The following is an 11,481-nucleotide window of genomic DNA, read 5'->3' on the forward strand; positions in this document are numbered from 1 at the left end:
TGAACACAATAGCTCAACGGATACATTCACGTATCAATCAATATCAAAATAATTGGTCAAAACATGTGTCTGCTGGGGAAACTGTAATCGTATATTGTGCCGTGTGTTTTGGGTGTTATTAATTTTGCAACATTACAATGTAATGACTGTTTTGTAGCATCTTTACACCTCAAGTTGCTCCCACGATGTGTCGATAGTAATAATGGGGCAATAACTCAAAAACTATCCCATCATGTTGTAATGTATCCCAAATCGTTGCTATCATTGATATGAATAAATAGTCAGATGTCATTAGTGGGTCTCGGGTGTTTAGAGGAACAAAGAGCCATCTGCATCTGTGAGCTGCATATACGTTTGTGCTCATATCTCGAAATGCCTAATTTGTAGATAGCCCTTTGTTGCACTAAATATGAACAATCTAATATGGAAAGAGCGACCCCGTTTTTGCATATTTGAGGGTCTGTTGACAAGGGCAATATATTTTTTTGCAGAAGCCAAATATGGACAGCTCGAGTCAGGGCGGACATTATCTTTTTCTTTCTTTCTTTCTTTCTTTCTTTCTTTCTTTCTTTCTTTCTTTCTTTCTTTCTTTCTTTCTTTCTTTTTTTTTTCTTTTTTCTTTTTTTTCTTTCTTAGCGCAAAAGCTTTCTAAATCTCTACAACTTGAAATACACATATCATGACCTCTGTCGTTAGTGATGCGATAGGAGTAACTGAAAAAACAGGAATATATGGCTCCTGCCATCCGACTCACATTAAAATGAAATATTCAGCTCGAGCATTAAGATTTATTTGTATCCTTTATTATTATGCCTTTCCAATAATCTCCGATTTGGAATCTAACGATACTTTGACACATGATAACAAATCAAAATATTATGATCGAACGATAGATTGATTAATAATCCCCGACAAATATAGGCCTACTATTATTCTTTTGCACTTAGTGCATGATGCATTTAAGCCAGTGACTAACTTGGCCAGTTTACAACTTCCTAATTAGTGAAGGCTGTCTCAGATATAACAATACAACCAGATAATACTTTATAAATGAGCGCGCCAAAAAGCTGGCTCTAAGTCTGGATTTCGAAAACCTTTTTAATCGGAATTTGTGACCAGCTCCAACAAGTCACCAGACATAATTTTGAGGTATCGGCCTTTAAAGATGGCGTTCCCAATGTTGGGATTTTTAATTTCGTAGAATTTGACTGTGGTACTTCATTTTTTTTAAAGTTTATCTCCTCTGATCCATATCACCCAGGCACATCCCCTCTCAGACACTCCCCCACCTTTCGAATAGGATCGACGTCCGTGTCCCAGCTGGCGCTACACGGGACGGATTCGGCGACCATTTGTTAGATGTTGAACGATCGGACGTAAAGATGCCTGCAGAATTATTACTGGCCACAATGACTAGAGAAACGAACGGAAATCGGACCCCAAATCCCGCCGAATCTTCTGCTGGACTTTATATTTTGTCACCGGATAAAATATTTTTGTATTCTGCGATGAAAGGTGACAGACGCATTACAATCTTCGGAGAAACTTAATTAAAAACTAATTAATTAATCACTTCGAATGATGCATAAGTTTGAGATATTTCCAAATATCTTCCGTTTCAATTTAGTAAAGGTAGTGTCAGCTGAAGCAAGGTCGATATTCTGGCCTCGAAGTTTGGCATTGGTCCCGATCTGTCATGACTTAAGTACGGACAGAGGCAAGCGAATGAATACATAATTGTATGCTGCTTCATTCCTTGTTGTATAAATGGGTGGACGTTCCCGACGTTAGAATCAGTTCTGAAATTGGCTCCAACGTTCTCACTACTAGCCGGAACTACTAGTTCGCTAAAGTTGATTGTTTGGTGTCATACTGAGTACTATACTCCTTGATTAATCAATCACCATGCTGAAATTTGTCGTTTCATTTGCTGTACTCTTCGGTAAGTTTACAATCTGCTGTTTCGCTTTATCATTTCATGTTTTTAGGTATGGTAATAATTAATTAAAATATAATTATTTAGTTATCTTCATTGCTTCATTTTAGTTTACATTTAGTAAGACATAATCAATTGACGCTTAAAAGTCTGAACACGCTGAATAGTAGTATTTTTATGTTTAGCTGTAGATGGTAGTGAACGTTTTGTAAATCTTACTAAAGTGTTCTGATTATGTTATCATTTATGATATGTTTTATTAGAATACTTCAGATCATTCAATTCTGGTTCAAATAGTCTTCAATTACATATTTATTTCTTATGCACTTTCTGAATTTAAAAGCTTCTGCTTTTTTAGTCTTCTTGCTTAAAATGTTAATTCTTGTTGTCATATATTATCTTATATGGTCTATAAATGATCGAAGTTATGGGCAATTGCCAATTTGCCAATCTGAAAATAACCTAACGGCATCTAAAAGCAAAGAAAACGGAAGGGGCGGGAATCACGTCGACAAAAGTGGACACTCTCCTCTCTTTTAGCCATGTTTAACTGGTACTTCTCAACCATGTTACCCATTTCGAGCAACAACTTACATACTGCAGTTACTGTCCTGTACACAATACACAGTGCTCTCACCATTGACGCGCGACCTCTACAAATAGTGTATGTTAGAGGTATAAGCCATTGCCTAGTTAACGTCACCGTGTGAAAAATAACCGTCCAATATTTAAAGTATTCTCTGAAATTATAGAAAATATAGTTTTGTAACATGTCCAAGTTTTTTTTTTTTCTTTCAAAGCTCGTGAGGGTCTTTATTTATTTTTTTTTTTAACTCACAAACATTACATAAAATGCAAATACAATAATATCATAAAGTAAATACAATGTACCTTAATATTTCTATTTGCATACAAAATAAAATAAAACACACAAGTTTACGAACAACCATCAAAACACGATACCAAAATTATTACAAACACCTTTTTTTCTGACATCTTTTGGACAGAACTCATCTTAATATTAATAATGGTTCCCATTTCTTTACATGATAACCATAAGTATCTTTTTTATTTGCAATTTCCTTCTCTACTTTTTCAATGAAAAAAACCCAGTTTTTAAAATCATTAAAGATAGGGTTAATTTCTTGAACTCTACATTTATAAATAAATCTTTTCGTCAATAATAGAATCAAGTTAAAAAAAAGTGGCATATTTGTCATCATAAGTACCAAAACATACTTCCCTATAGGTAATATTCACAGTAATATTTAATTCTCTCAACCAGCCAAAAATATCACTCCACATTGCTTTGGCAAATTAACATGACCACATCAAATGCTTCATGGTTTCTTCTTCCTCTTTACAAAAGGAGCATTTATACTCATGAATTAAGCCAATGTTATAGAGAAACTTATTTGTTGGAAGAATTCTATGAATAAAACGAAATTGTAAATACCGTGTTTTGGTATCCAATGTACATCTATATGGCATAGCATAAATCAAATTCCAATTCATATCATTGACCTCAAATTCAACCTTCCACTTCTGTTGTGCTTTAGGGACTGGGTGATGAACTGTATGACAAAGTAATTGATATGCAAATGAGGTAACTTTCTTTGCATTCTTGATTTGGGACATCAGCTGTAGCTCACGGTTGTGTTTACTTTCCAACAGCTGACTTTTAAAGGCTTTTGAAATAATATTTATCACACTCAGATACTTTAAGAAATTACAATTGATATCATATTTATCTTTGAAATTTTCATATGACATCCAATGCCCATCAATAATTAAATCAGATACAAAATTGACACCTTTACTACTCCAGGACTTAAAATATAAAGTTTTTCGGTTAATTCTTATGTTACAATTGTACCATAAAACTTCATCTGTTTTTTCATGATCCATATTCCTTAATTTAAACCAAGATTTCAACACATCACACAAAAAGGTGTTACAAATTTTGTCATAGCTGAAGTTAATATGACTTTTGGGATTACACAACCATATCCAATCCCCACCAACTTTTAACAATTCATTTGAAAACAAATATTTCCAACTACTTTTATTCTCATCATCTAAAAACCTTTTAACCCAAGCACATTTTAAGGCATCAATGAAGTTATAAATATTAGTCATATTCATACTACCATCCTCTTTTTTACAGTACAACACATTTCTATTAACTTTGTCTGGCTTACCATTCCAAATAAATTTAAATAAAATTTGCTCAATCTTTTTAATGAATGTATTCGGTGGAGTCGGTAAGACGGAAAAGAGGTAAGTCAGCTGTGACAAAGCTAAAGACTTAATTATAGTGATTCGGCCTATTGGAGTAAGATCACGCTGAGACCATATATCAAGAATTGATAAGGGATTCATTTGAACCATCTAAGACAAGAGTGGTATCATCAGCAAATTGGGAAATTTTTACACAGTTACCATCACCAATTTGGATACCTTTAATGTTGTCGTTGGATCTGATGGCAATACCCATCAGTTCCGCGCATAAAATAAAAATATAGCAGCTCAATGGGCATCCTTGACGAACGCCACGGGACAACTGAAAATATTTTGAAACATAACCATTATTTATTACACAGCTGCTTATTTGTGCATAGAATAATTTAATCCATCTTTTCAAATCATTACCAAAGCCAAAATAATCAAGGCACTTTTGCACATAATTCCACTCTAATTTATCATACGCTTTCTCAAAATCAATAAAGAAAAGTGTGCCTGGTATATCATTTGTATCAGTATGCTCAATAATGTCTAGAATTAATCTGACATTTTCACCGATGTATCTGTCTGGCAAAAACCCTGTTTGGTCACTTGAAATTACAGAGCTCAAAACCTTTTTCAATCTATTTGCTATTACCTTAGCAGCAATTTTATAGTCTACATTTAAGAGAGAAATCGGCCTCCAATTCTTCAACAAAAGTTCATCTTTACCATCTTTTGGAATCAGTGAAATGATACCCCTTCTTTGGCTAACAGATAATTGCCCTAAATTAAAAGAATGATTAAATGATTTGACTAAAACAGACCCAATTTGGTTCCAAAACACTTTATAAAATTCAATGGGGTACCCATCAGATCCTGGGCTTTTCCCATTAGGCATAGATTTGATAGCGTTCATACACTCACCATATGAAATAATACCTTCACACATTTTTGAATCCTGGTTGGACACTTTGGGAATATCATTTTCAGTGATTCCAATTTTATGAAGAATATTTTTATTACCATGTTCATTACAACTAGCATATAAATTAGAATAAAAATTAACTTCTTCTTCTAAAATTGCATCGTTACCAGTTATGACGCTACCATCTGTCCCCTGCAATTTACTGATACATTTTTTTAGCTAATTTAGGTGTTTGGAAATATTCGCAATTTGGTATTTTAGGAAGGATATGTAAACGACAGATAACACCAAAAAAATATGAAGAAATATTTCAAAGCCGTGTTAAGTCTAAAAATATTATGTTTCTCATTTTCAAGAATACGCAGACTATTGTCTCATTTCGTAAACAAAGGCCGACAGAGTATTGTTACCTTTCGTTTGCATTATAATCGGTTACCCAACTGAAACTATAATACCAGCTCATTGCAATACCGCACAGGTAAAACAGAAACACGTGTAGTGTGGATTTAACCAGAGAAGATCTGATTTAACATAGTTGAGCTGTTTTTCAATGAGTGTTATCTTGGTTTAATAGCTTTTAATGTGGTTTAAGACCTGCAAAGGTCGTGGTGAATTCTACTGTAGACTTGACTGCATTATGTGTAAAAAAGCGTATGTCCATTTTTTTTGTTTTGCTTTATGCTTTGTGTTCTTTCCCTGTTTCCACTTATAAACGATACAATGGCTTAGCTCTCACTCTCTTAGCTCACACTCATTTCAGCTATAACAGCAAGATTGCTGCCTTAAGGGGAATCTGTACCATAAACTAATCAATGGCTATATAGTTGCAGCAATAATAAAAACGACAAACAGTAAAAGTCCCAAGCTTATATACGTCCAAATAAAGGAGAAATTCTTAATTCCTTACGACGATTAGCGGTGAGCTTGCGGTCCATGGTGGCTGCCATATTGATACCCGATGTATTTTTATTACGCTGTAACGGTACCCCGATTTTGAAACCAGCGAAATCCTTGCCACAAGCCTCGTCCCTCGTGAACTTTGGTGACACGAAGCGAATACTACCAAAGTTCAGATTCAACATTCATTCAAAAGAAAACGCGACAATTTCTACCCATAAAACTACAGAAGAACATAAAAAAATGTATTTTAAGTAATATTTATGATCAACAATGTATTTTGAGAATGAAAAGTAAAAACAGCACTACAAACCAAAATTCGCTGTAGGGGTCGCGAATGCCATACAGCAACACACGCTCGCCGTGGGTCTGTGTGAAAGGTTACACTACCGTTTGTGGCAGAAAGGATTCACAAGCAGCTATCATGGCGGCTCCGTTGAATCGCAGAAACGAAGGATTAAAATTGCTTTTTCTTTGTTAGGAATATTCCGAAATTCATATAGAGCGTCTGGTATTTTTAATTTAGGGGTATATAACTATATTAGCCATTGATTAGTTTATGGTACAGATTTCCTTTAAAGCAAACACGCTGTATCTGTTTAATTAATCATCAGATAATTTGATTTAATTTTGACCTAGTCATAACTCTAAAGGAGGTACCTGCTGTGTTATTTAGTTGTAGATCATTTGTTCATACACTCTTAGATCGGAGAACCAATCAGGCAAGCGTATCACAATGCACTTGTACTGAGATGTTGATCCGTCTAATGCCCCCCCCTCGGGACGCGTGTTCGATTTAATTAATGTGGATATGCACTCTAGAAAATATATTGATTTAAAGTGCTGTAACATGTATGCAAGATAATACAAGTATACATTTTTGGAATGGAAATTAGTCAAGAAATGTAAATTTGCTGACAGGGTGACTGCGCATTTTTAGGCTTATTTAGACGAAAGTACTTTCAATTAATGCATTTCTGAGATCTTAAGAGTAACTTTATATTCTTTGTAATTTATAAACAGATATAACAGCATTTTTATTCCGGAAGGTTAGACATTTCGGGGATTGTGTAAAAACGAGACAACCTGATACGAGTTTATATAGGCCTAGTGATATAAAATCAGATTATTGTTTTCGTATTTGGCAGCCATTTTATCAGAGATATGTCTGCAATATAGATCTTTCAACTTTATGCTGTGCCAATAACCAATTTAATTCGCAAAAAATACCCTTTTGAATTATATGACACAGTATGATACATTTACAGCTCATTTGTGAGGATAATGTGTTTTCCGAACAAGGCACAACTTGTGCATTATGCATTGGCATATTGCAAATTATTGGTAGATACAAAAAAAAAATCCTACCATGAAAAGCAAAATCAAAATAGTTCATCTTTGAATTGTTTTGAACTTAACAGTAACATTGGGCAATTTATCTTTCCTCAGATTTCTCATTCTTTACAATCAGACATTTCTTTGAAGAATATTATAATAGTATAATGATATATTAAGTTGATTTGTTAGCATGGTTAATTAAGAACCTGTAGCAAACCATTTGACATAAACACGTTTTTTTTTTTTTTGTTTCAGTGAATATCCAAGCCAAGCCCTTCTATCCATACCATGGCGGTCCAAATTGGGCAGCAAACCTTGGCACACCTAATGACCAGTATCAACAACAAGCTGCAGTTGCACAGGTTAACCCCGATGTAGTCTTCCAAGGTGGAGCAGGCAACGAGGTAGGCGGTACCACTGGTAACCCCGATGTAGTCTTCCAAGGTGGAGCAGGCAAGAAGGTAGGCGGTACCACTGCTAAACCCGATGTAGTCTTCCAAGGTGGAGCAGGCAAGAAGGTAGGCGGTACCACTGGTAACCCCGATGTTGTCTTCCAAGGTGGAGCAGGCAAGAAGGTAGGCGGTACCACTGGTAACCCCGATGTAGTCTTCCAAGGTGGAGCAGGCAAGAAGGTAGGCGGTACCACTGCTAAACCCGATGTAGTCTTCCAAGGTGGAGCAGGCAAGAAGGTAGGCGGTACCACTGGTAACCCCGATGTAGTCGTCCAAGGTGGAGCAGGCAAGAAGGTAGGCGGTACCACTGCTAAACCCGATGTAGTCTTCCAAGGTGGAGCAGGCAAGAAGGTAGGCGGTACCACTGGTAACCCCGATGTAGTCGTCCAAGGTGGAGCAGGCAAGAAGGTAGGCGGTACCACTGGTAACCCCGATGTAGTCTTCCAAGGTGGAGCAGGCAAGAAGGTAGGCGGTACCACTGGTAACCCCGATGTAGTCTTCCAAGGTGGAGTAGGCAAGAATGTAGGCGGTACCGCTGGTAACCCCGATGTAGTCTTCCAAGGTGGAACAGGCAACGAGGTAGGCGGTACCACTGGTAACCCCGATGTAGTCTTCCCAGGTGGAACAGGCAACGAGGTAGGCGGTACCACTGGTAACCCCGATGTAGTCTTCCAAGGTGGAACAGGCAACGAGGTAGGCGGTACCACTGGTAACCCCGATGTAGTCTTCCCAGGTGGAACAGGCAACGAGGTAGGCGGTCCACAAGCAGGAACAACAGTAGCACCGTTGTCCGGTGCAGCTGGAGGAGATAGTAGCAGTAGTAGCAGTTCAGAAGAAGGAAGTGAAGCTCCTGACAGTAGTTACACTCTATACGGTACAGGCGCTCCAGGAACAATTGCCCCTGCTGCAGGACCACTCGAAGGAGCAGGCGCAAATGACGCAGGAGCAGCAGGACAAGGAACAGGAGTAGGAGCTGGTCAAGGTGGCAGTAGCGGCGACGTTCATAATGCAGTAGGCGGACCAGTCGTACAACCACAGGCAAATCCCAAAGATCCAGGAAACACAAGCACACAACAGAATGACCCTGGCATGGCTAACCCATTACAGCTTGTAGCACAACAAGTGCGAAAAGAAAAACAATCAAGGCGGTCGGGTGTGGCAGTTGCTCTTACTACAATGCTTCTAGTTGCTGGAATTGCAGCCACATCAGTTCTTGCATACAATTACAAAAACGCTATCAAAGCAAGGTTGGGACTTTACCAAACCTTTGATTGACTTTGAACATTTATGTACAGAAATTCCAGTAAAAACTTTGCGTGTTAGTGGAAGCAGTACTTCGAATTTTCTCCAAAAAAGGAATAATATGTTTCCACGGTAACAATCAATAATGTTATTATTGGTATTTATCAATAATGTTATAATTGATATTATATCAATCAATAATGAATGTATTAAGGGAAGGGGTATGAATGTTTGAACAGTATTTATTGTGGGACATTAGAGCACATCAGACATATCGAATTGCATTCTGAATACGAAGAATGTCCTTCTGATATCAAATAATTTTGATTTTTTTAAATTCTCAATGTAATACACATTTTATGGCAAATCATTAAAAATTGATATTTTTGATATTTAACAGTACTCGAAGTAAACTTTATAAACCTGATGATTAATACTTAAAGTGTATGTAGGTGGGATGAAAAGCCGACGATCAATTGAAAATTTTGACCTTTCTTATTGAAGATATGGATTTTTTTTCCAAAACGCCAAAAAAAAGATAGGTCTTTTTGGAAAAAATCCATATCTTCAATTGATCGTCGGCTTTTCCTCCCAGCTACATACACTTTAAGAATATATCATTAGATTTATAAAAACATTTTCGAGGACTGTTATATATCAAAAATTTGAAAAATATCAAATTTTAATAATTTGTCATAAAATTTGTATTTTATCGTGTTCAGAATGCAATTCGATACGTCTGAGGTGCTCTCATGTCCCACAAAAATACTGTCGTAACGCCATAAACGCTCATTCTAGATCCCTTAATGGTGTTGAAAATACCTTTGTGTTTGAAGAGTTGAAGGCTGAATCACCTACATGTTATCTGCAATCCAATGCACTAACAGCTCCAAAGATCATGGCGAAAATAGCCATGTGGTATTTTCTTCTTAGTATTTCTTGTTATCATTGGAAGTGGACAAATTAAAGTATACACATGTTTTAAGGAGGTATGTAGCTATCATCAAAGGCATTTTATGTATCTTGACCGATATTACATATAACTTCTCTGAATAAGTCAGCCCTTCAAACACCCAAAATATTTATTACTATAATATAAAACTTCATTTTATATGTAGTTCGATGCTTTAATTATTTATTTATTTATTTTATGTATTTATTTATTTTTTTTATAAATTTATTTGTTTGTTTATTTATTTATTTATTTGTTTATTTATTTTTTTGTTTGTTTATTTATGTATTTATGTATTTATTTATATATTTTTATTTATTTATTAAATTTATTTATTTATTAAATTTATTTATTTATTTATTTATTTATTTATTTATTTATTTATTTATTTATTTATTTATTTATTTATTTATTTATTTTTACTTATGTACTTACTTATACTTATCATTTAATAAATATGATTTGTTTCCCCTTTCGGATGGCTAAACACACCCTCCACCCTTTACACCCATACATTAATTGTTTTTTTTGCTATGTCCCTCCTTCCGTGTAAAGTAAAACTTTATAAGCCGTTTGAACCAAACTGAAAAAATTGACGTATACAATTACAATATACCGTAAAACATCGTCTACAAGCATATATGGTGGATTTTGATGAAAGCTTAATTAATATGAAAACAATGTAATGAAAAATATGACAATACAATAGATTGTCTTACAATAATACTTGGATGTATACGCTGGTATCGGTAATATTTAACTTTGTCGATGGATAGCGCCTGGATTAATTTAGCTTCCATCAAAAGCATTCTATATGCTTGTAGACGAGGTTTACGGTATAATACCACGACAATAATGAATCCCTAAGTATTTCTCTTGTATAAAATATTGTAATATTGTATCATGATTATCATATATAATCGGAGGAGATGAATTGATTCATAAATACTCGTTGTTGCTTTCTTGCTTACCTTATGTTATCAAGCAAAAGTACTTATGTAAAAATATACATCATTACTGTTTTTTATTGCATTTTTATGACAAATTTTATCAAAGCTGAAATCAAACGAAGAATTCAAAAGGAAACAATTACAGTATATTACTCAATAGTTTGAAGCAGGGAGTGAATTAAATCTCATTAATTATAATAATTAATCAGCTTAATCACTTGTTGTAATTAATTATATGAAGGTGACACGGTAATTTGATTACGTCCATAGCGGAAACTTAATTAAGTGCAGACAGGTTAATTTAAGTTGCCTTCATTTAACTTTTATCAAATTCATTCATTCATTCATTCATATTTATTTTCCATAAAAAATCAAAGACATTTAAAAAATAATATATAAACACGGTACATATGAAGGAAAAGGATGGAAGACCAAAAAGGTCTGAAAGTTAGCCTTTCCCTGAAATCAAATGAAATTAACAAAATAAATCAACATCACATAACATAACCAAAAGACAAGGGAAGGGGGGGGGTGCTCACGAAAAAGATTACTTATATTTAGAG

At 35.0% G+C, this 11,481-nt stretch overlaps 1 protein-coding gene across 1 annotated transcript; it reads left to right on the top strand.

The window, feature by feature from the left end:
- Positions 1-1,643: 1,643 nt before the first annotated feature.
- Positions 1,644-9,255, top strand: LOC140136653 (uncharacterized). Its single transcript, XM_072158331.1, has 2 exons — positions 1,644-1,942; positions 7,578-9,255. The coding sequence occupies exons 1-2, from the start codon at positions 1,906-1,908 to the stop codon at positions 9,047-9,049; spliced, it is 1,509 nt and encodes a 502-aa protein (XP_072014432.1). The 5' UTR covers positions 1,644-1,905; the 3' UTR covers positions 9,050-9,255.
- Positions 9,256-11,481: the final 2,226 nt, after the last annotated feature.

The sequence above is a fragment of the Amphiura filiformis genome, chromosome 2 (assembly GCF_039555335.1).
Source record: "Amphiura filiformis chromosome 2, Afil_fr2py, whole genome shotgun sequence".
Classification (NCBI taxonomy): domain Eukaryota; kingdom Metazoa; phylum Echinodermata; class Ophiuroidea; order Amphilepidida; family Amphiuridae; genus Amphiura; species Amphiura filiformis.

Bases quoted from the DNA above. Each gene is read 5' to 3' on its own strand.
- LOC140136653 (XM_072158331.1), top strand. From the start codon at position 1,906: ATGCTGAAATTTGTCGTTTCATTTGCTGTACTCTTCG. The intron at 1,943-7,577 runs GTAAGTTTACAA...TTTTTGTTTCAG, and splicing joins TTCATTTGCTGTACTCTTCG to TGAATATCCAAGCCAAGCCC.